The 26,077-nt window shown below is 42.2% G+C and overlaps 1 protein-coding gene across 3 annotated transcripts in view; it reads right to left on the bottom strand.

Annotated features, from left to right (window-relative positions):
* Positions 1-26,077, bottom strand: part of rbms3 (RNA binding motif, single stranded interacting protein) — a 334,351-nt gene that overhangs the window by 1,311 nt on the left and 306,963 nt on the right. For 2 of the 3 annotated variants that reach the window (XM_072448062.1, XM_072448063.1), the window contains exons 10-13: positions 24,620-24,670; positions 10,202-10,312; positions 2,609-2,698; positions 336-442 (exon numbers count right to left, since the gene is read on the bottom strand). In XM_072448062.1, the coding sequence (XP_072304163.1) occupies positions 336-442; positions 2,609-2,698; positions 10,202-10,312; positions 24,620-24,670 (359 nt within the window). Of the gene's footprint in view, positions 1-331; positions 443-2,608; positions 2,699-10,201; positions 10,313-24,619; positions 24,671-26,077 lie in introns of those variants that run through there. The other variant, XM_072448061.1, reaches the window with a different exon arrangement.

Genomic DNA, 26,077 nt, shown 5'->3' with positions numbered 1-26,077 from the left:
AGATTCTGGTATTTCCAAAGAATTGACACAAAAACAAATCATATCTTATTTAAGATGTAAAAAGTTTGAAGAATTGAATGTAGTTCATGAAATACTTTTAGAATGACTCACAGTGGGAAAAGAAACCAAAACATTTACTCAAGTAGGAGTACCGCTACTTCAAACTAAATATGACTCAAGTAGTAATAAAAGTACAGAAAACAACTCTGAAAAGTACAATGTCTTCACAAAGTTCCTCAAGTGTAACTGAATACATTGAACTGAGTCCTGCCCTCCTCTGGTAATGTGTCAGTGAGCAACACACTTTGACCCTTTTCCTACGTTACCGGACTCACTTGGACTGGTAGGAGTACGCCGGGACGTGGTCAGAGTCCACCTGCATCTGTTGCTGCAACTCCTGTGACGAGGGAGCCACCGTCTGCGGAGAGTCCGTCACCACGCCCTACGGCAACACACACAGGACACGCTCAGCACACGCTCAGCACACGCTCAGCACACGCTCAGCACACGCTCAGCACACGCTCAGCACACGCTCAGCACACGCTCAGCACACGCTCAGCACACGTGGCCCAAGAGTTCAGTTTTGAGCTACAAGGACAAAAACACAGGGAATTGCATAGGAACATAAATACAGTAAATGCTCAGATGCTAAAGGACTTTATATTTTCCTTTGGCGTTAGCATTAGCCCAACATTGACACCAAATATGAAAAATCAAGAGAATAAAGAGGGTTTCAGAGCTACCAGCCCATCAACCACGTTTAATATGTCATAGCCTTAATAAAAGTCATTGTTGAGTGTGTAAATCTTTCTGTGCTTTATTCTAGATAATAGTAAGCATGAACATCCTCTTTTACTGGTCTTTTACCAGATAAATTACATAAATATCATGAAATATTAATACTGTTTGCTTCACCATTCTTTAGAGTCGGCCAAGTGAGTCTGAGAACGATAGAGAATTTTACGTATTTGAATGTCAATGAGGAATTCTACTTGATAAGAAACAACCTCTATTATGTTGTTTTCAAGCACCGGCTCCACCATATTTATGACCCACAATGTTATCGAACTCTTTCATGAACAAAAACACTCAGTTCTTCAGGTCAAGAACAAACTCAGTTGCTCAGTCTCACAAAAAAAGAACTTTGTGTCTTTAGAAAATTAGATTGTAAAACTTGAAATTGAAAACTCCAGTGCATCCGTCTTCCATTACCGATCGCCCGTGCCGCTGCCTCATTTCAATCACCTTTAACAAGCTCTCAAGGATCGCACGCCGTGTCCATTCATCAGCCCGAGGACGCGGTTCTACTCCGATGTTCACCACTCTGCCGCCGCCGCCGCCGCCGCCGCCGTTGCTCCCGGCGTTTGGGGGTTCATGACCAGGAACAGGTAAGGAAACGCCACGGGCCACTTCCTGCCCGCATCGCTCTCCTCTGTCACCCGGGAGGGCCCAGATAGATGCTGGGACTAATGGCTCTGTCAGGGTGGACTGTCAGCGTCTGCGGCGGGATAAGTGTGTTTGGGAACCTAGCGGCCCGTAGCGGCTGGGACGGGAGCGAGCCTGTCCCCCCCGGCTCTGTGTCTCACTTCAGCCCCTGTCGCCTGCCGCGCCGGTGATAGTCCATCTGAGAGGAGAGCCCTGTCAGCCGCAGTCAGCCTCCCGCTCATCCCTCCTGCGTCCCGCGTGAGGGATGATCAACACCGCGCGCGCCGCTAAAAACTGCCATCGGCCCAGACACATGCTGAGGAAGTGACAAAGTCTGCTTCCAACTTTAAATGTCTTTTCCCCAAATCAAACTTTTGACTCATCTGGCTCTGCTCTCAGCGCGCCATCTTTCTTACTCACCACCTCGATCCATCCTCAGTTTTATCATGAAATGAGAAAATCCAATGAGATCTGTCTATTTATAGAGCCTAAAGTGGTAGAAATGGAAATAATCTTTCAAGAAGACAGGATGCAGATAAAGGTGATTCAAGGTTCTTGCAGAGACAGGTCCTTTACGTTTGGCAGTTCATTTTCTTCTCAATATAATAACTTTGCTCTGTTTAGTACTTCAATATTATATTATACGGTTATTAGGATAAGCCAGTGCACAAAGTATTCAGAATAATGTGTTGGGGTGAAGTTTGCGAAACCAAAAAAAAAGATAAAGGATGATCTCGAATGTTTGGGGGACAGAGATACTCACATCACTTTTTATTTGGCTACAACAAACAAGTAAACGTTAAAGCGTTTCAGCATGAAGCCGTCCTCAGAGTGCTCATGGTCTGCTGTGCTGGGCAGGCTTTGCCCCCTCTAGTGGGCATTGTGACCCTTTTAATCCCATCACATCTAAGAGGATGGGGATCCATGATTTGCCTCTTTGTAGTGTCTGGCCGTTGCATAATCCATATTTCCTGTCCTGATGGCTGTTTTGAATAATAATTAGCTAAATGTGGCAGCAAGTACTCATATAAAAGGTTTTCTGTTTAATGCTGTTACTGCATAACATCCAATAGTAGATTAATCTGTACATTTAGTCACAGATGTGTGTCCACATTATAATGTTGTTGCTGTGGTGTTATAAAAGTGCAGTAGACATAACTGTGTGCGTGAGTGAGGGTCTCACCTCGACAGGGACGGCTGTAGGAGGCACAGGAGTGTACTGAGGGATGTAGGTCCCTTGCATAGGCGCCGCAGCCGCTGCAGCAGTCATGTACTGAAACACAGACAAACACAATGATCAGTAACCCACTGAACCCAATGTACCTGAACTCTTATCTGCTGTTTGTGCAAAAGCCTGTTATGCCATCAGTGTCCTTTAGAGGGAGCTAGAAGTATACCACTGCACCTTACAGTGAACAGAACCAGTGAGAGCAGACAGGAGGAAGAGGAGGAAGACTTGTCCTGCTGTTCTACCCCACGCAGTAAATGCACCATGTCACAGCCCAGGGCAAGAGGAACTAAAGGAGAGAAAGAAGAGCAGAGGAGAGGCCAGAGGAGAGCTGAGAGAGAAGGTCTGCACCTGTGGACTACACGGTTAGTCATGGCTGCCCCGGCTTTTAACCACGGCTCGCTCTGCAATGGCCATTTCACACATGTGACACAGGTCTGATTACACAGCGCCAGAGTCTGAGGACAGTGCTCAGTGTGAGCGCAGACTGACGTGACCATGTGTCTCTTTTTAATTAACACTGCTGAGCACTGGCAGGTCCAGAGCTGCTGCATGGACGTGTTCTCTCCATGTGCACAACATGTCTGTGTTTTCAATAAAGCAGACGGATGTGGATCAGATAAGGGCCGGCAGCTGGGATCTCCTCTCTCCCTCTCCTGAGGCAGTGAGAACAAGCCCGTTCTTCTGTGGCTTGTCCTGGAGTTGCCAGCAGGAACAGGAGCAGTGATGGAGGCTGGACTCTCACAGAGCAGAGAGAATGGTGGAGGAGGTAGGAGTCAGTGGTTGTTGGCCGTGGGCCCGTGGTGCTGCTGAAGTGTCATTACCGGCAGCGTCGCTAATGGATCGGGTACAGCTCCAACGCTCGCCGCGCTAATGAGAGCAGCTAAAGGCCAGGGACATGGGTGATTAACTCCCCCTCCATCTGAGCCCATGGCCCGCAGCCTGCCCTGGGACGGATGTTAGTGTGTTTGTTATGTGAATTTAAGGTTATCACACAACAGGGTGTCACAGTGAGAACACTGTGCCATGTGTCCAGACTTCCTAACACTCCAGCTCAGAACTCCACGTTCCCCTCTCACCTCGCTGTCAGCGATCCTCTTGCAGCTGCCACAGTCTAAAAGGCCCATCAGATTGTTCCAGTGACCTTCTCCCTGCCCAATTCAGCGCGTGCATACCAATTTAGCACCGGGCTGTTTTTGTGCCCTTAACTTATTCAGCAGCTCACCTGTGAGGGTGACGGAGAGCAAACCAAGCCCAGTACGGAGATAATTAGCCCTATCAAAATCCTCTTGTCAAAGGAGACTGTCCATTTGAAATGTTAGGAATTTAAATCAGACTTAACAAGAAAATGTTATAAGATATGATTTTTCCTTCTTCCATAACCATTAGTTAACCTATTTAATGTGGCAGGTTGAGCAGGGCAGATTTCTGCTGGCTCTACTATAGCGAGTCAGGAGCTCGTCAAGCATGACTACAGTGGATGGGGTTGCCATGGTGATAAAGATGATTTTTGTCCAATTTCAACTCTTTTAATCCCTCCCTGTCCGTAGGCACAGACGGGTTTGGGCAGTAGAAAGTAGAAAGTACTCCCTAATTGGCAGTAAATGGCTGTACTTGGGTGTAGTCAGTGAAGTGGGTGGCACACACCTGTGTGTGGCAGATGGCTCCGCGTATGTTGATGAACTGCTCCATAACAAGTGGCTCTGAGGCCACTCCTCAACATGCTCTTCATCACTCCTCTGTCTCCTCTTCATCACTCTCAATGACACACAGCAGCACTACAGCAGGAAGTCACACTGCAATGCAGCAGCCTAACAGAAATCCATACAGCAGACAGGACGCTCTGAGCCTGCTGCACCGCGGCGCAATACAACAGTGTGTTTAGACACAAAGTGCTGCTCTATGAGGCTCTAGCTCACAGAGCAGTAAATATTGCACAGGAAGATGAAGCTCGGGGCTGCACCGCCAGGTTAAACCTGTTAGAAGAAACTTACTTTAAGTTATTTGCCTGGTAGACTATAAATAATAATAATACAAAGATATAGGAATATGTTAGTCATTTAGGGGATATAAGTTGGCCTGGAGCCAGGCTGGAGTGGGTCTGAGCAGCAGACTGTGCTCTGTGCAGAGCTGGACAAAAACAGTTGGTGGGGCCACTCAGTGTGTTATTAATGGAGGGGGAGTGTGGGGATGGACTCTGATGACTATTGATCTCACAGGAGGGACCGCTGGCGTCTGAACCAGGCGCTTTACTCCAGAAAAGTCATTGTGCCTCTAGACTTTGTTAACATCTGTCTGAAGAGATCCACACAGGCCACAATCAATGTCACCTTTAAATACAACACACTCATCCATCTGAAACCTGAGCACTGCAGAGAAACAGCTTTGCTATTTCGACTTTGCTCAAATTACAATGTCAATTTATCTTCTATGATGCAACAAAATATGATGACTTTCTTTTGTTGAAGATTTTTGAATAGTTCTCAAGTTACAGAGGGTTGCTCATATCCTGGAGGAGTCTCAGGCCAAATTCTTGTAAATCCAAAATTCCAGGGGCAGTGCTGGAGGGGATTTGAGATAATGCACTGTACTTGTTCCTCCCAAAAGGAAAGCGAGAGGATCACGCCGATAATGGAGGACAGCTCTTCACACGGCTCTGTCTTCCTGCAACACAGGAGCTGTCAATCACTGTCGTCACCATGACAACACTCTCCTGGGTTTGACACAAGGCGAAGGAAGGTCACCACTGTCACCCCCGCTGTACCAAACTCTGCCGCTCTGAGCTTCATATCAACACTATATTTATTTACACGAGACACGCACATGTTAAATATGGAAGACTCATGCATTTGTGCAGAAGCGTGAAGACTCGTGACATCAGTTTGTACACAAAACGCTGCACTATAACACGACATATAAATCAGGCAGAAGAAACATGGCTTGCACTTGTATCCATCCGTAAACTTAAGCATTCCATAATCAACTTGATCAAGGCTGACAAGTGCGTCTCAGGAACTCAACTCAAGCAGCAACGTCTGGAAAAGGCAGAAGAATTCCACTGCAGTGACCAGTGTCGCATGTGCCCTCAAGCAGCACATCGCCACAGCTCCACTTCACCACCGTGTCCTGTGAGCCAGTGTCTATGGTGAAAAATAAAACACCATTCTTGGAATTCCCCGCTCAGCGCCAGTGCATGGGTGAAACCAGGAACATTTGGTTCTTGGAGGTTAGTTTGAAACCACAGCCAAAGACAAACAGAGGCCGGCCCAGTGCCTCAGCCGTCTGCTGGAGGATGGAGGCCGGTCAGGCAGGTGCAAGCTCTGACCGACAGAGGCCAGAAGAACCCCATTACACACACGCCCACATGAGGGAGACGCTGCAAGGACGTTTTCATGACGGATGAATGTCTTTTCTCAGGGCTTGAGACCAGAAGCTAGAACATGTCAGTATTAAGGGTTAGAGCTGAATAAAAAGAGACATCAAATACACTTTAGTACTGAAGAGTAAAAATGCTTTGCACATATTTTACTTTTTTAATATTAGTATGTATTTTTCTTTCAAAAGACTTGAGGAGGGTAGTCTCCTTCTACTTGAGTAATATTTAGTTAGACAGTATTCTTACATGAGAGGGTTCCTCTCCTCACTCTGTAACTCTTCAAGTGACAAAAGCGTCATGTTGACAATATTAAATGATTTGAACAATTGTGCTTGTTGCTCAGCTCCTTCAGAATGATAAATTTTTTTCATTTTCTTGTCTATCATTTCAAAAGACCAGATTTTGTGCATTGTTTAATATTATTTCTACCAATTACATTAACTTCAAAATTATAAATCAGATGTTACGTCCGGATATACGTTTACAGTTGCTCTTACTTGAATAGAAGTTTCCTCAAATACTTACTACTACTGCAACCACTACTTTGTACTTTTGCTTGAGTAACAGTATTTTGAAGTAACATTACTCTTACTTACTATTAAATTGTGGCTACTCTACGCCGCTCTGCAAATGACTTTCATGACTGTGGGCTAAAATAGAAAGTTAATGCTTTTCGTAGATTCACAGTATGAGTTTCAAGTGTCAAAAGACAAACAAATAAACCAACGAAACATCAAAGTAGATTCACTTTCCAGCTTCTTTTGACCACAGCTAGATCAGGACTTGGAGAAAAGGGTCCCGGGGGCTGCACCGCGGTCGCCCACCGCCCCCGACTCACTGCTAATGACACAATCGGAGCACAGACGCCAAAAGAACCAGTCCAGTGTATTTGGTGAACAGTTGCAGATGTCGTTCGGTGCCAGATTTTCTCGATCTGCCGCGATGAAAGCCTCCGCATCTGCCCGGAGAGACGGCGAAATGGGAAACACGTCTCAAGTCCCTGAGATGATCAAGTGTGGCATGTCGTGTGTGCCGTGCCGGAGCCGGGGCTACAAAGCAAAGCGCCTCAGGACAGCCGCTAAAGCAGGAGCAAAGAGTGAGCAGAACTGAGAAGAAGCAGGGGAGGGGGGAAAAAAGACCTTAACCCACATTCTCGCGTTAATACAAGCCATCAAACATCAGAAGCCATCACCATAGATTAGCCCGTCTCTAATCCTGCCTGTTAGCGCAGCTGGGGCAGATTAGGCGCAGGGCATTCCTGACAGAAGCGGCGTGGAGGCACAGTCGCTTTCAGCTCACCTGGAAACACATGGCCAAAAATGTAGAATACCACACTGTTTTAGCCACTGACGGGAACGAGTGCGATCGACGCTGATGTGAAAGAACATCACGGATAAAGGTGCAACTGTGAAAGTAAAGCTGCCGTGTTTTCCGGACTATAAATCGCACCTAATCGGCCAATATTTTTGGCCGATTTATACTCCGGTGCTTATATGTGATATTATTCGTCATTTTTACACTGGCAACTGCTAGAGGGCGCTCTAGGCTCTAAGCGACGCAGAAGAAGAAGAAGAATCTGCACTTCCTCTACCTCCAGAGTTTGCAGAGTTGTTTAGAAGTGACACAGAGGAAGAAGAATTCAATGGATTTAGTGATTTGGGGTAAAACTGATGCTTTGGTAAACTTGTTAGCATGTTCTTTATGCTATAGTTATCTGAATAACTGTTAATATGTTACGTTAACATACCAGACACTTACCACAGTTCTGTCTGTGCGTCATGTAGCTGAAGGTGTTAGCGTTAGCATACGTACACCTATTCATCATGTTCTCTCATCTGTTATTATTTTAAATTGCGTTTTAAGATGAAATGTCTGTTCTTGGTCTTGGATTTTATCAAATAAATGTCACCAAAAATGCGACTTATACTCCAGTGCGACTTATATGTGTTTTTTCTTCTCTATAATGCATTTTTTGGTTCAATTTATACTCCTTATAGTCCGGAAAATACAGTATTCTTTTCCTTTTATTGTCAAATGAAAAATGATATAAGCATTAAGTGACCCCTTTTACACCCTGTAAATAATTCAGTCGCTGTAAACGATATAGAACTAAACTAAGACTCCAGATCTAGAGTAAGATCCCAGCCACATTGAAGGACGAGTCACAATATGATCTGAAGAAATAAAACGTAATTATCGTGAAAATTCAATAAGTAAGTCATTTCAATTCAATCTATATGACAGAAAATAAAGCTAAATGTAAAGTAGTACTGTAATTGAGTAGATTTGTTGGTTAATTGTACTTTTATGTGTCGAATTTTAAACATGTACTTGTACTTGAGAATAATTATGTAATTGCAGTTCCCATTCCAGTGCATCTGCTAGTATTTTTTATGCAAACTTTGCGCTTTTACTTGTGTACAATTTTAGGAGCAGTATTTGTACTTGTAACATATTTTTGGCAATGTAACTGTACTTTTAGTTGTCATTTTCTTTTTCCACCACAACGTAAACCTTAAGCGCTTTTCATCTGACTGACCTTTGTCTTTCAGTTTGATTTCATGGTAAATCTGGTCATACATCTGAGGAACGGCAACATATTAGACAACAGTAAAGATAGAAATGTAAAGCTTTAACTTTTTCTTTTGTCATACTGTCAATAATTGTGAATAGTATTTAAATTATCGTGTTTATGCTCACAATATTTGTTTCATCCCTTTTGCAGGATAAACAAATCAAGCCAAATCGCATTATTTTTAGCCATTACATGTACAATTACAGTCCTAAAAGTGTACTAAAATCAAATCCATTTCCCCTTTTCCACACGCACGCGCACGCACGCACGCACGCACGCACGCACGCACGCACGCACGCACGCACGCACGCACGCACGCACGCACGCACACACACACACACACACACACACACACACACACACACACACACACACACACACACACACACACACACACACACACACACACACACACACACACACACACACACACACACACACGTAACGCAAGAGGGGAGATCAAAGGTGGAGGCAGTGGAATAAGTGCTGGCTGGAGTGGCCCGGAGCGGCGAGGTGAGCCCTTCAGAGCCGTGTGACACCTCTAAGTCGGCCTGATCCAGGAGAAGAGGGGGGTGTTTCCTGCTGGAGGTGACTGTGAGCGCGGCCTATTTATGGACGAACGGAGAAGTGATGGAGTGATAGACAGGAGAGTGATTTAAGGAGTGACGAGAGAGGGAGCGAGCGGAGGGAGCGGAGGGAGCGGAGCGGGGACCATGTGCGGTGCCAAGCTTCAAAGGAAATGTGTTTAACATGTACAGCATAAGTCATAGTGAGGAATACGTGGAAAAATAAAAGGCTGGAGTGCTAGGAAATATGAAAAAAAACACTGTGAATGTTCATAAAGTGCTGTTTACATTTGTTGTGGCAGTAATATGTTTTTAATTGAAGTCGTAATGTTGCTGTTGTTTGTTTTTGTTGTTTTTGAGGGTCATTTTCCACGCTCGTCTCCATGAAGACGTTTTTACTTTGCCTAGAATGTTCCACAGTAAGGTGCTAAACGTATCTATCTCTATGGAAACAAGCAGGTAATTCCACCAGGTCAAGTCAAAGGAAAGGTGAGCCAGGTCGAAGTAAAAATGTATGTTTTAAGCAATAAAAAGCATCTGTATTGAATAACTGCATGATAGATGTAGATGTCATGACATACTCTGGGATGTTTTAGCAAAGAGAGAACATCTCCAAGGAAACAAGGAAGCAGGTGGCACAACCAAAACCCCAAAAAGGTAACATAATGCATCCTCAAATGAAAAGCAAAGAAATGTTGTGAGAAAGAAAATGTCAAGATGATTATTTTCAACTTTCTTTGCACTTCTAACGGCCTGAAGGAAAGAGGTTCTTCTTAGTTGTTCAAACGGTCTGGGATTAAAAGACCGTCAGTCCATTCATGATCAAAGAGCTATAAAAGATGTGGAGGAGCACTCTATAAACTGTGGACAAACTGGAGACGGAATGAGCTTTAATCAATCTGAGCGACACCGGATCTGCAGCTCGCGTTCCCGGTCCGCGGCGGTCACGCAGCACGAGCACCAAACACATTTACGAGCAAGATCCCCGCAGAGGGGGAAGTGTCGGAGGTTAAACGGTTAAAGGTGCTCACACTTCCGGTAGTGCCCAGGGACAGGTGGTTCATCTGCTGCGCAAGGGGGCCCATCATGCTGGCTGGCTGCATGGACATCGTGTGGTCCATGGCTGGCGTGATCACTGCACCCTGCGACAACAAGAGAGTCAGAATCAGAATCAGAATCAGAACCAGAACCAGAACCAGAACCAGAACCAGAATCAGAATCAGAATCAGAAAAAAGGTTTATTGCCATTGCCAATTAACAGAATTCACAAATATAGGAAGCTTTCGAGGCTTTACACGTGACTTTTAGGCCTTGTTAATGTTAATATCAGTATAAAAATGACATAAGTAGATAATTATTTTACATTTGCTTATTCTAAACCGCAATATTGATCTAAAATGGCTGACTTCCTGTTCAAAACGGCAGGACGCTTCATAGTGACGTTCCGCTATCTCTTGTCTTCGTTCTTCAACTAATCACACTGTAGGGATGTGGGCGGGGATAAGGGGTAGGTGAAACAGGACTTTTCTAAGCAGTCTCAGTGGCAGAACAATACAGGATTACTCAAACATGCAGGAATCAGACAAAATACTTTGAGTAAACAAATGAAGAGGAAAGTCCGTTGTAGCAAGGTTAAAAGCTCATTAAAGTTGATTTAGCATAATATGTCTTCTGTAACATAATAATTGGGTCCTTGACAAGGCACGAAAGAGGAAATGCAATTAGATGGATGAAAGCAACACATATCTTAAGACAATTCAATTCCCAAACCACTTAGTAGCTAAGAATCCACTTGCACACGATGGAGGGTCATGCTCCACAATACTCAATTCAATTTATTTTGTAATGCCCAAAATCACAACAGCAGCAACAGCAGCATTTACCTCGATGAGCAACACTGAAACAGTCACTGATCATTAAAAAGAGAAGCAGATTAAAGAATGTTCACAGGAATTTAGCAAATGCATAAGTACTTATGGAAAAACTAACAAAACCCAGTGTGAAAAAGTAGAAACCTCGGGGTGAACACACCACTTGCTGAAAATATATCAGGTGTTAAGATAAGATAAGATAAGATAAGATAAAATAGCCTTTAATGTCCACACATGGGGAAATTTTGGTGTTACAACGCAGTAGATACAAGGGGAAAGGACAGATAACTTACAGGAAGTTTAAAAAACACTGGAGGATTGAGGATTTGTTGAATTTGTATTTGTAAATTTAAATTTCAAAAAGGATACACGACCTCGAAAGGGAACAAGCGGTAGAAAATGAATGAATGATAAAGATTTATATGAGGGACCAACGTTCTTTGATTTTTTTTTAAACTAACTTTTACAAAATGCGTATGTGTGAAATTAACATATTTCTGTGTGCTGAAATCACTTTATATTCGACACCCTCAAATGTATTTACCACCAATATCTAAATCTCATGAAATCCTATCCCACATTTTGTCAATTCTTTTCACTCAACAGTTTTTTTCACGCATCAAAGTCGTCGATACACTTTGCGCTGCTCAGTCTGCAGCATCAACAACATTGGATTATGAACTCGCAAACAGGATTCCTTCCCTCGCGTCTCAGTTCCGAGCCTGCCCTTCCTGTAAACTCCACACGTTTCCCCACCGGTCCAGCAGGAACGCCGGGAGCAGTGGAACACGTATAGTACATGAGAAAAACTATTGTTCTTCCACGTGTCATGATACCACCACAACTGACGCCCCTAGAGGACGGTTTTGAAGTCACGGCCGGGTTAAGAATAAAAAAGAAAAGAAAGCCGTGACAGGCAGCGCTTTGGCGTGTGCGCAGCTTTAAAAGTGCACGTCTGGGTGGTACGGTACAGCAGAACAAACTGTCAGAGCAGCTCGTCTCACGCCGTATCCATGACGATCGCTATCACACCTCCCTCCGCTCCCGTCACTACGAAGAGTAAAGAGCTGCCGGACACGGAGACCTGACGTTAACCGAAGGCAACGAACACAACGTGAAGGAAAGAGCGCTCGACGGAGTGAAAACGCGGCGAGGAAACGGTGAAAATGTTGCACTGGCATGACGCGGGTTTACACTTTGCGCTTTGTTATCCGCTGCCACGAGGAAAAAGCGAGCAAAGTGACGAGACAGGCGTCGTTAAGGAAGGAGCTGGCGGAGGTCACGGGGGAACGGAAAAGACTGACAGCGGTGGCAGGACGTACGGAGGATGAGGAGGAACAAACGACGCGGGATCCGCAAAGGGGCCGCGGGCGATACCTGTTCGCCATCGAGCCGCCCGACAATGCCTCTATAATGGGAAAGAGAGTGGATCGGAAGAGCTTAATTCACAGAGGTGTCGGGGAGAGTTAAGCCGATCCGTGATTTCCATTTTGTATGTTTGAGCGTGTGTGAGGGCGCCTGGTTGTAGCGATGGGAAGTGAAATGAGAATGACACAAATATACGCTATGTACGGTTTTGATTTGTCCTGCGGGGGTCAGCGGGAATGGAACAAAAATGAAAGAAAGGAGAGAAAGCGAATGAGGAAAAGGAAACAAAGCAAAATTGTGTTTTGCCGATGTACTAATCCAGGTAGTGTGGTTTTTTACATCTCCAATTGTCTCCATTTATCAGCGGAGGAAGAGTCGTTTTAGGTCCGGCGCTGTCTGCTGGGAATTTTCTAACATTTATTTTAAAAAAGGCTCAAAGAATGGTCGCAAAACATTCATTATTCCACGATGTACTAATACTAATGGAAATGCCAGACTGGTAAACAAAGCTCTCCTTCGATAATAAAATAAAATGTCAGATTTTTCAGCTGCAATGCACTTTCCATGTTACGGTAATAAAGAATCTGTTGCATCATTAGTGTGTAAACATGTCAGTGTAGAAAGAAAATTAAATTCTGCACTGGACAGTTTTAAGAGTGAAGACGTTTCACTGCTCATCCAAGAAGCTTCTACATTTCATCTGACAGAGAGTCACATGTCTGAAGGGAGGAGCTAAGGCCGCAGTTATTTTATTACTTGGTTTACGGATTGTTAAATGAAATATATTGCACAGGCGGACGAAATATAAATATACATATAATTTCAATTTCAAAAGATGTTTTCTTCTCTCGGAGCAGCTCTGTCAGACTTCCGCAGGAGTTTGGCGAGAAATTGCTTCACGCGCTCTTATCTTTTGACTTAATACCGCTTTTTACATTTCATTTAATGGTATTTTGCGTTGTCGCCGGTACTTTATAAAAAAAAAGATTATAATTAATTTTATTTCTATTGTAGAAATCAATAATCTAAGTGCGGCGGATCCGTAAACCAAGTAATAAAATAACTAAGGCCTAACTACAGTAGAGCACAAACTAGTTCTTTACAGTACAGGATGTTGTTAGTTAAGGCTATTGATTATAGAGTAGGTCAATAGACTTAACTAATGCTAACAAACACTACTACTACTTTTTTCTAGTTGACAATTACCTCTTAGTGTGTAAATAAGCGGGTTTTCCTACATTGTTCCATTGATAAAAATGTTTGTAACTGTGTGTACAATATGGTATATGTATGCATCGAGCCTGGTGTGTGGACATATGGCTATGGCAGTGAAAAACCCATTTCACTAAAGATGTTATTGATCGCATTCAGACAAGAGACGGATGATATCCGCGCTCGGGTTGTTAAATACAGTGATATATACATCCGCCGCCAGAGACAATGTACTGTAAATAAGGAATCGTGTAAAAAAATCTTACAACCTGTAGTGTTTATTTTAATGGCCGCTCGTTACGTTAAACAGCCTCTCTTTGGCTGATGGGGAGTTGATCACTATCGCTCGCATTTGTGCTCGGCTTGTAACAAGGAGCTGAAGAATAACAATAGTAAAGTAGATACATAAATGTCAGAGATGGAGAAGATTTACTCTGGTACGGTTGGACTGTGTTTTGTGTTACATTATACACTGAGCTATAACAGTGGACGGGAAATATGTTGGCGTGAAAACCAAAAATAACAAACAGCAAACATAAGGAAAATATATTGTTTTTACTGATATTAACAGCCACAAGTAGATATATATCAAAAAGTGGGAAAAGGTAGATTTTGTTATGACGGATGAAGAATGAGAACATATATATATATATATATATATATATATATATATATATATATATATACATTATCCAGTTTTTCTAAGTAAACACTGTCAATTCTAACATCTAATTCTTTACATTTCAATGTGTATTTTGTTTTATGGAGTATAGTTTCAACATTTTCACTAAGGTTGTTGACTTTACCCTTTAGTTTCTCTTTTTACTTTTTTATACATAAGGAAATATTTATTGTACCGATGTTTTGTGCCTTCTTTTGCCTTATAGAGGACATAAAACATGCAAAAATGAAAGTTGTGTATGCTCAGAAGTGGTAAACATCTCTTGGTGGTGTACTTCCATTAAGTCTGGCTCTGCCCTTTAGCAGTTCAGCCTCTATCACTGCTGCAGGTCACAAGATCCAATATTACGGACTATCTACAAACTAGAGTCGAGATATCGCCTCCTCCTGGCAGAGCAACGATCTCGGCTCAATCTGAGGGAAAACTGCAAAATCCTCCACCACAAAGAACAACAAACATGGAGGCTGCTCTTGGAGGCTGTTGGCAGAAGAACTAAAGTCAGAGAGAATGCAATGTTTTTGGTGAGTTTTTCTTCTGTAAAAGGGAAGAAAACAACACTCTTTTTAGGGAATGTTGATCTAATGGGTTTTTGGTGCAGTTAACTAGAAATTAACTTGATGTTATATTGTGTTGTGGATGTTGTTTATGCTGAATAAGCCGAGTTGAAGACAAATTTCGGTTTTATCTTGAAACAGACAAATGAAGCTCTATTCTAACAGCCATACTTGCTTGCAATAGATGTGAACGCTAATATAAATAGGCAGAGATGGATTTATATTAGATTTTTAATGCTGTATAGAAAGAGTGATTTAGCAGAGTTATAGTATTGTTGTACTTCATGCAAAATAGATAATTATTCTTGAAAGTACTTTGGATTTATTTCACAAACTAAAGTTAAACTAATTCTTTTCAGGAGTTTGTTGCATTTATAGAATTGAATTCATTAGTTTATCAAGATCACATCGTTTGTACTGTCAGTATCAGGAACGTTATAGGCACATTGCTTTATAATGAAATGTATTCCTCACAAACATCTCCTGCGACGCGTTTTGAAGAGAGAACAAAGTGGAAAGTAAATCAAACGTCTGGAAATTGCAAATTTAGAGTACAATCTACGCAATCTATACTTGTTTAAAAGAAAACTAGGGCCACTGTAAAGGTCAATAACGTTGAATCTGTTCAGTTGTCTACAGTTTCATTTAATAATAAAGACATTGTGAATACAGGCTTGTTTCTATGCATTGCACTTGGGGTCTGAAGCTTTAGATTGGCTTTATTGGCTTCTTTCCGGCACATTTTCTTTTACATTTCATCCTTTAAGATGCATTTCAGAGTTTAATTTTTCTCATTTCCAACATTTTTCACTTTCCAACACCAGAGCCTGAACCAGGTGAAATCAAAATACAGCGTTGTCATCTTAGATTTACAACAGACAAGATGTGGGTCAAAAATCCTCCAGCAAAACCTTACATTCGGACCCAACGAGCGTATTAATTCGGCTTCAGAACGCCACCCACGATTGCACCCACTTTTCATTACGACCCGCATCTAACCTGAGGCATACGTATTTTGTTAAACCCTTCCTTTCCTTCAAATCTCCTGTCGGAATCCCGGCTCGGGGCAAATCGACTGCCGGGGGCCCCCACACAAAGGCAGCAGCACGGACTAAAGCCGGTTAAATTCACGTGTCAAACCGTTCTTTTCTTTAACGCAGATCTCATTTGTTAAAACGGGGAATCTTCATTGTAATTTAGACAGCAGGACGGTGGCCACAGAGTCTGCTCATAGATTAACATGTGGCAGTCGATAAGAGGAAGGATTTGTCACCTCGGGGCGCGGTGTTTATCAGCGGCGCAATGAAATAAAGATGAGAGCCGGTGATGGATCCAACCTCTCCATATTGATTTATTGTCCGTCCGTTACGTGCGAAATCCCATTCAATCGAGGCCAATGTAAAGCTCCACAGGCACCGTTTGACCCATGGGCGACCCCGTGATGAAGACTGCACACTGTAAACCCATTCCAATTACCACGCTGACACGATCGCTGCGTTTTACATGCGCAGAGAAATCGGACAGCGCTTGAAAAAACGGACTCGTTCCTCCCGAACTGGTCGAACCCGTTCTGCCGTGCAAGAAAGAAAGAGAGGAAATCGATTCAAAGAGGTGAGCGTGACAAATCCTGGCCGCCAGCGCATCTCGTTCACGGCGGATGCGGGTTCGGGCTGGTGAGAGGGAGTGGTTCTGAAGGAGGTCGCGGATTCGGAATTGGTGGAGAAGTTCCGTACGACACGTGGATCATTTGTAAAACGGTGGCATGATGGTGACATTCTCTGAGTCCCACTAAACATGCGAGTCGCTATCGTCTCGTACAAACTTGCTAGCTGCGCAGAATACAGAGTTGTTGCGTGTTTTCTGCATTGGTATGTCCTCAATATGACAAAAACAGCGGGGGTCTTGCAAAAGTGCACAGCAGCGTTTTAACCAGCTGCAGTACGATTTACACGACATCCGAGTACCGTCCTGGTGGATTTGGGAGAATAGATCCACAACACCTCAGTCGATCTGGGTTTTAATAACTTATCCAATTATCGTATAAATCCAGTGAATGAAAATAATTGAAAGTTAATTTATCTGATCCATGGATTTCAGAATGATAAACATTTAGGACCTCTGACATTAACGATTTAAAACAAAATGGATCTTTTGAATGGTCCTTTCGTTTTGTTTTTGAGTAGTAAAATTATCAGGATCAAATTCACAAAATGCCATTAAAAACATTGTCTACCCTGTTTTTTTTCACTCAACTGTAGCATTTTTAGCCTCACTGAAACTATTCAACTCCACAGAGGCCCAGTTGGAGTTTTTGACTCCAATTATTATCAGTTTTTAAAGATGCACTGCTCCCTGGGGTGCGTTGACTGCAGGCTAGGCTACGTGTTGTTGCTTTCTACAGCCTGGTCGTCCTTGGGAGTGGTTCTCCTCCACATTTCCCACTGGGTTTTTTGAAAAGACAGTTATCCATTTGCTCAATTCCTGTGAATGTTGGGCAGTTTGCTTGTCCTTTTGACCAATGACGGTTTCATTGTTTGATTTTTTTACTTTCCATTGGTTAAATCGACAATTTGGTAAAGCCCTGAGCCTGATGTCTGGATGTTGGACTCAAGACAAATACATTGAATTGAACTGAACTTTGCCTGAATTTTCCACAGTCATCAATGATATCTTGCACCCTTTTAAGTGTGCTTTTTTCAGCGGGGTCGCCTCTCCATAGATCAGTTTGTCTCTTTGGAGAATGATAAGTTTAACGCCAGACAAAGCAATAACTTCTCCACGGAAAGACCCCACACCCTTGGATGTAAGTCTCTTTCCAAAGCCCTCTAACTCGCCTGATTGGGTGCAGAGCCTGAGGTGGAGGTGTGGCGAGGACAGACTGTGTGATGGAGCATGTAACAGTATTTGTCATGTCGTCACAGGAGGTCCATCTCTCTCTCCGCTCACACCGCACTCGTTTATCAGCTGTCTTTTGCAGATGAATGGATCATTTCACACGGCACAATCTTGAGAATATTCGAGGCACTTTGGACATATTTGGCAGTGATATCTAGCGTGTGTTGTGGCAATCCACCTTCTATGGGTTGCAGAAAATAGAGAAACGTGTTATTGGAAAATTCTGTGTAAAAAAAGAACTTAATTCACTAAAGAAAATAATTGAATTCACTAAATCGTAGTCATTGCATCTGCTCTGTGTATACAATTACAAAACGCTATAGGCCGACGATTATGAGACTGATAAAAGACATTGCATGGTATAATAGCGTACAGCTTTAAATTCATCCCGAGGACTTTTTTTTGCCGTGGAAGGACATGAAATGAGAGAAACAACGGGATAAAGGGATTGAAAATGTGGAAAGAGGAGAAGGAGAGAGCAGCTGGAGGACAAGTGCAGCGGGCTCAAATTCTGCCTCACCATCAAATCCTCGAGAACGCCTTAATGTTCTAGGCCTGAATCCGGTTTATAATGTCAAGCGGAGAGAGGTATCACACGGCGCACCTCCTCACCCCCCCGTCTGATGGGGCAGATAGTCCTTGTTCACTTCAAATATAAGGAACCCAAGAGACATTCATAAAAAAAAAAGAGTGAGGCGCACCTGGCAACACAAGGAGTCAATAATTCACCTTCTGTAAGTAAGTTTCTGGCCCGAAAACACCATTTCATAGATGGGGGGAGTAGTGAGGATGGATAAGTCAGGCAGAGGGAGTGAAAATCTGAGCGGGTGCTTGTGAGAACTGAGATTTGCCATTAAGAAGCGATGAAGCTTTTTAAAAATATATGTCTTTGTGCATTTGAGTGGTTGGTACTTGACTTGAACAAAGAAAAGAAAAAGGGAGACAGTTGCAATGTGTTCAGCGCCAAATGGAGTTCACTGTTCGAAAGAAATTACAGGGAAAGAAATTGCGAGCAAATATTATGAACTTTGTTTGAGGGGCAAAGTCAGACATCGCAGACAACTGGGGGGGCTGGGGGGTCCTCATTATAAAAAACAGTAGTCATTTCCTGTATTCTGAGTGATTTTAGAACATTCTCTTGGTTAAGGTGATTTTAACCGCCCAAACACAGCCTTTGCTTTTCCATCTCCTTCACGCCGTCTCTGCGCTGAGGACAGAGGCTTCAGAAAACACTCCAGGCGTCCAACTGTTCTCTCAGAGCGTCTGAACTTAACAAAACATGTTTGTCTTTTGTAAGGGTTACTTTGTGGCACACTGCAGTGCGCCAGAACATTGGATTGGCTTGCCAAAAAAGTGTTTTGCAGCCTGAAACACGTGGAACAAGACTCAGTAGTCAAATTCCTGAAACCCCCATGTGGATACATGCATGTGCTCCTAAACCCAGCGCTGTGGCTTTTATTGTGTCCTGCAGGAAAGACACCTGTGTGATACTGAATGGAGAAAACAATGGAGAAGACTGAGGATCATAATATTTCAGCATGTTAGCACATAACTAATATTGCTATATTGTTTTTTTTGGAAATACAGTAATGAAAAATGTAGATGAGCTCCGAGGCTTTGTTTAGTGGTACAAACTGCTACTTTCTATAAGGCTCCACTCCACTTGCTGCATCCTTGACACTTCAATGGTAATTAGAACTAAACCCATTTTGAAAACAGTTTTAGTTCCTCCATGTGTGTAGTAACATTATTAGCTACTTACAAGAGTGAAGTCAGGCTTAATATTAACTGACTACTGAAAAATAATTATTACTATGAGATAACTTCATGGGCAAAAAGTCTGCGTTATTGCTTTAACTGAATAAATTCTTCCCTCTTTCTAAAGGTTTCTTTTGTTTAATTTGGGGTCGTCTTTGCAAATCCACTTTTTCCCCTCAACTTAAACATAATACATGGATTAGGCAGCATTATCTCTGCTGATTCTTTCTTAGACCTGTTTTGACAGTATAGACCGCAAAAGCGCTGCAGTTTTGGAGATAATCTGACCCAGTTAACCATAATAGAAGAAGCAATAATATCTAAAAGCCCCCTAATTATCATACTAGCTAACCTTCAATTGAAATAACACTGGCCATAAGACAGGGTACTTTGCTCTAATGAACTGCTACAGTATAGGTCTATAGATGGCTTCGCAGTGACCGCTCTGCATGCTCGGCTGCCTCCGTATTGCCGGGACATCCACACTGCCATTGCGTAACGCTCCATTGGGTTAACACACGACACGTGCCCAGCGCCGCCAAATTGCTGCACAATCAATGGGTTTTTAATGCTCGAGTGTCCCCCTTGATCAGAGTATGCTTGGCTAATTTGATGTGATTCACTGGCAGTGTGTGTTTGCGTGTGTTTGTGTGTATTTGTGTGTGTTTGTGTAGAGAAAGCCGGTAGCACTGGTAAGCACAGGGCCATAAGAGCAGACAGATTGGTCGCTATGAACCACTGATGGCTATGACAGCTGGGGTTAGCCTAGCAGCCGCTCCGTGACAGGGAGAGCCATTGGACCACATAGGGACGAGGCGATGGGGACCGATACAGGCCACATGCTTAGTGCTGGCACAGACACGCGGCGAGATGTACCCGGCTCCAGACACTTGTGTAGCTTTGGCCCGCCACTCCGAGGGGCCCCCGACACGAGGCGTATGCTCTGGAGGGGGACGGACAGTATGGAGCACACATACGGAGACGCATGAAAACAAAACAGTCACTGGGCAAACATGTCAGATGAAGCAGAACAGAGAGTGACACTGAAGCCACTGGCATGTGCATGTAAACAGATGACAGAGCTCTGAAGTTTAGAGTCCCCACAGCTTGTCATCCATCTACTTGTTATTGACTTTTTTTTCTGCGGCAAAAAGTCAATTCCACAAGTATCCATCTATCGTTTCCATTGTTAGAGTTTTACAAGGGTTCATTTTCTAATTTGAGTGTTATTGCCAAAAGCCAATGTAAAATTTGCAAAGATGTGTCTTAAAGTACAACATAGTTTCACTGTTATTTGGGTCAGTCAGTTCAAATATACTTTATTATTATACTAATATTATACTTCTAGTTTGTAGATTTCTTTTTGCACTTGCACCTGTGCCAAATTCAGTTTGTGCTTGAATTTGAGTCTTTTAAGGTTGTAAAAATTATGAAAAATCAGAAACTATCGATACTAAAACAGCATTGAGACTAGATACTGATTTAAAGTATCAAAAATAACATTAACAGAACATAATTTGACCTTTCCTGAACAGTTTTAGAAAGGTCTTGAGCATGATCAGACTATATAAAACCATCCGTAAAGAAAGTACTGTTATTTTGTGTTGAAAATTATTTATTTTCAACACAAAATCTCTATTTTCTAATAAAGAGCCTGATTTATTTTCATTGTGATTTAGTAATTGGCATCACTTATTGAACCGTTCCCTTTGATTCTTCAGAGTTAGCTTTGACCTGCGCAGAAAGCCTCTCCTCGCTGTACGAGCGCAGCGAGCGAGCGAGTGTGCACCGGCAGGACCACAGCTCAGTTCTGTGTGACTGGAGAGTGTCGGTACGGTGGCCTGCTGTGCCCAGATTACATGTTCAGTGTCCCGCAGCAGGAGGGAGACTGGGATGAGGAGGACAGCCTGGTAAATGACCACAGTGGGGCGGCTCACGGCTGGATGAGCACTCCACTGAGTGAGCGCCCGAGCAGCTGTGGAGTTCAGAGCTGCCCAATTTGTCCCGGGAGGAATAATGCAGTGAGTAAAACAGAATACAGAGCCCCTCACAGCCACCAATGATAATAATAATAATGCCTGCGTCGTATATAGCGGTAATTTTGCGAATTTGTGTGCTCTCCACAGTCACACCGAGACGCCTCATACACACTCAAGAGAACTCACTGCCCAAAGAAACCAAACTGTATTTCACATGGCAAAGGTTGCGCTAATAAGTGTTTCAAAATGAACGTTTTAAAATATTTTTTCTATGTATTGTAGTAGTTTAAAGCAGAGGGCTGAGGGATGGGAATCGAGAACCGGTTCCACTTGAGAACGGTACTATTCTTTTGTAGCAATCCGTTGGAATCGTTTCCTCCCTTAACAATTCCTCTTATCGATGCCGCTTTGAGTTGCCGTATATTTAAATGCTGCGTCTGCCTCGTCTACGCTCAATGCCCAGATGTTGTTGTTGTTGTTTTGCTCCAACTGAAAAGGTACTTTACTGCCACCTACTGTAGTTGTACGTCTTCATACTATGTGTTTTACCCTATACTGTATTGACAAAAGGAGAAAGAGAAAGAGAGAAAGAGCGAAAGAAAGAGAAGGAGAGATACAGAGAGAGACGGAGAGCGAACAGCTGCAGGGTCCTTTCCTGTCAGGTGCTGTCCTCCTGCACTTTCACTACCGGCAAAAGTTTCATCCTTCTGATCCGAAGGTCAGCGGTTCACTCCGACATAAACATCCTTGGTGGAGCGGTCTGATCCACTGGCCCAAAGGTTTGTGGTGTGATCGCAGCTGCCTCAGGTCAATACTGCTATTGTGTCCTTGGGCAAGACACTTAACCTGCCTCGTCTCAATTCCCATCCCTAGAACAATGTAACTTTAGCAATAGAGCTCCCCCTGCAGCAAAGCAAAAAGTGTTTTCTTTGTGTTTGTCTTGTATAATGTCTCTACACTGCCTGTCCGGTAAAACGGAGGGGCACACGCTCTAATATTTCGTAGAACCGCCTTTAGCTTCTATTACAGCACATTCGCTGTGGCACAGTTTCAATAAGCTTCTGCGACATTAAAAGATTTATTTTCATCCAGTGTTTCATTATCTTTCTCTAATTGATCTTATGATGATGATGATGATGATGTGAGAGAGTGACAACACTGCACAAAGCCTTCTCCAGCTCGTCCCAAACACTCTCACTGAGATTCAGATCTGTAGTAGTTTAGCTTCTGCTTCCCCTTAGATGTTAACATACTGACATCTTTTCCATGACCACGTGATATGTCTTTCCACATGGTTGTTTCTAAAATGAGAAGCCGCTCACTGCATCAGTCGGGTTTCAATACTGTGTTGCAGCTGAAAGATCATCACCTGCAGCAGTTCTCCAGCAGGAGGAGAGGACCTGCTGTATTTGCTTAGTTTAATCCAAGTGGCGACAGGAAGTGTATGTGACATATTTATACTATGTTCTTCCTGCGTCAAAGAGTTTTTCTGCTATAAATACATACTTGGACCTCTTTCATCTAAAATGTGAATAGTCAATAGTGTCTGTGCTTCTGCCACACTGTCAAATTATAATATTTCTTCAGTTTGAGCCTAATCTCCAACTTAATGAAGTGGATGTAAAGGGGAATGATGTATACAGTTTAAGCTTCAGGCCAAACAAGCCTCCAGCAAAAACTGCAGCCTCTGTTTTCTGTGTCCATTTACCAGCCTTGAGCAACACTTATGGAGCTGGAATCAATTATGAGCAAAACTTTTAACTAATCCAGACTCGATGTAAAGCCAAAAGGGCTGAAGCCCTCAAGGGTTCAGAAAAATATTGAAACCCTTCATTAAATCATGGAAAAAGTCTAAATGATTATTGAACACCAGTTAATTACGTTGCTTTCAAGGTATAAACACAGATATTTTGACTTTGAAATAGCAATTTACATGTCAATGTGTTCAATGTTTAAACTCTTTAAGGATTTTTCTAATTGAAAAAATCGCTTAGGAAATTCTAGAAATTATTAATTATATGTATCAGACTATATTTGGGACAATAAAGGAATATCTTATCTTATTTTATCTTATCTTATTTTATCTAAACTACACACAAATAGTTGGACAATTACTTTTACTTGAGTAATATTTTATTTAAAGGCGCTAAAGTCTCAAGCCAGGATTGATTGGCACTTCTGAAATTATTGCAACTCATTCAATATAAAAAAAATAAGTCACATTTTATGAGTGGAATAAAACATTAAGCGTCGCACTCGTGTTGGTTTATTTTCTCAGATGAAGTGACCTAGAAAAAGCAACACTTTGGCAGCGATGAAAGCAAATGTCCTTTACTTTGGGCCCAGTCGTATGCGGCGTCTACCTCTGTCACACTGCGGCCGAGCTAAACTTGTCAACTCAGCGTAATTATTATTATTTTTGCCGCCGTGTCTCCAGTCTGGTAACCCGGAGCAACCGTCTATGGGCGATGTGTTCAAGCGCGGCGGGATAAATGACGCTGAATCATGTCTTGGCACGAGCTGCGCCTATAAATCCCCAACCATACACAATGTTTTCACAATAAAAATGGAAACATATGTGAATTTGAATGTCATATTGTAATTCGAAAAGACTGATAGTAAAAGCGAGACAAAGAAGGGCAACAATTTAGAAATCAGAAGTACTTATGAGGTTAAAATAATGGGGGGACGTCGTTTGGTTGGTTTAAACTTCGACCTGCACCACAGAAAGAATGTGCTTTAAAGAGTTTTCCAGACGTTTCCAACCAGTTAGGCAGCTTGAAATCGCTCTGTTGTAAACTATTTTAATCCCAAACAATTATGACAACACTGCGCGTGAGAAATTCAAATTTACCACTCCAGGATTTGACGTGAATCTTTTGACTTAAATTAAAATAAGTGGTTGGAGGAGCGGTGGATCAAAAATGTCCTCCAGTGTGAGACGGAGGGGGATCGTTTCAAATAAAGATCATGTTTGACTGTTTCTACATCAAAAACATACTGAGAGTTGAACGAGGCCTGACACACACATGTTTCATACACACTAACCCTAAACTAACCGTGTATTACCACCTTTCATAATCGAATGACGTTCAAACATTTAAGGAAGTCAACAAAAAGCATTACTCACTGTTGGTTGCATAACATATTGTTGATGAGGCATCCATGACGTGCTCTGGACCTGCACAAATAAAGCAAAGCATACAGTCAATTAAAGCTGCATTATGTAACCTTCTCTTCATGCACGTGCCTAAGAGTTTGTGACGGCTTTGAAGACAGATTTTAATACTTCATTTGTCCTTTCACGGTTTGAAAATCAGCCAAGATTTAAGGTGTCATCATTTTCAGTAACATTAAATACATGTACTATGATTTATTTCTAAATTTAATTATAGAGCTTGGGAGATTCCTATAACTTTGACTATTTACAAACCAGAAACCAAGTGCTAAAGGAGAAAAAAAAACATATTAAACTATAAAACAATCTTTATCTTGAGCCCATATTTAAAAATAAACTTTTGAAACATTTGAAACAATTATACTTAATCATAAACCTGTATAAAATATAACACAAATACATGTATCGGTCAGAATTTAATATTTTGTATTTCTTTGCAAACTTAAAACAAACAAAAGAACTGCAGGGTGTTTTTAAGTTTAAGTCAATTTGAAAATGAATTTGTAAATTGTACAGTGTATTACATTTTATAACTGTCTGGAGGCAATTTACATACGCTAGGGAAGCTTCTGGGTGGTTCCCTGTTAGACACTATATAAGCACATTATATGAGCTGCTTGCAAATTAATGAATACATAAATAAATAAATACTAAATAAATAAGCAAATAAAAAAACAAAAAATCAGTGAACCGAATAATAAGCCATTGGAGATATTAAGATGATAATACTACATATACAGCAAAAGTATCCAGACACAATCGTGTTTAAAATGTACCAATAGTGACCCGGGTTTAGCTTATTGTTTTTTTCTATTTTTAATACTATTTTTGACAAAACTATCTCTATGTTAGAAACGTAACAACTTTTTTTTACGATCGATCCTGACCTTAATCTTCATTCAAAGCAAATGAATGAAAAGTGAATATTACGTAAAAGTTAAATAGTGACACAGATTTCGGGTCAACATTTCCTTTTTCACTGCAGATTTAAACACGCAACGTTCGGCAGAGACAGATTCTGATCTAAAATCTGAACTTGTTAAAGACATTCCACAGAATTACTGCGATCATCTCTCCGACACGGGACCACTGCTCTTCCTGCCTTTTATTGCCCAGAGCGTGACTTGTGCATGGAGCCTTTAAATTAGGTTTCTCCTCTATTAGAATAATAGCATTAAAGCCGTGCCCAGGCTGGTGCAAGAGGGTGAAAGGTAGTGAAACGCAGACTTTGTGATTGCTCCGAGTATTTCAGATATTGCACAGAGTCTGGAGAAATTAAAAGACGGAGAGTCCAGACAGTGACAAGGGAGTTTCTGCAATTGAGTGGGTCGGCTACAAGAAAATCAACTTGACACACCAATTCCAAAAGATTACAGAAAAGTAAAGTTTGACAAGTCACATCATAATTCA

The sequence above is a fragment of the Eucyclogobius newberryi genome, unplaced genomic scaffold (assembly GCF_026437365.1).
Source record: "Eucyclogobius newberryi isolate DKJ021-1_F unplaced genomic scaffold, fEucNew1.0.hap1 SCAF_16, whole genome shotgun sequence".
NCBI lineage: Eukaryota > Metazoa > Chordata > Actinopteri > Gobiiformes > Gobiidae > Eucyclogobius > Eucyclogobius newberryi.
This window is presented reverse-complemented; position numbering and strand designations above follow the sequence as displayed.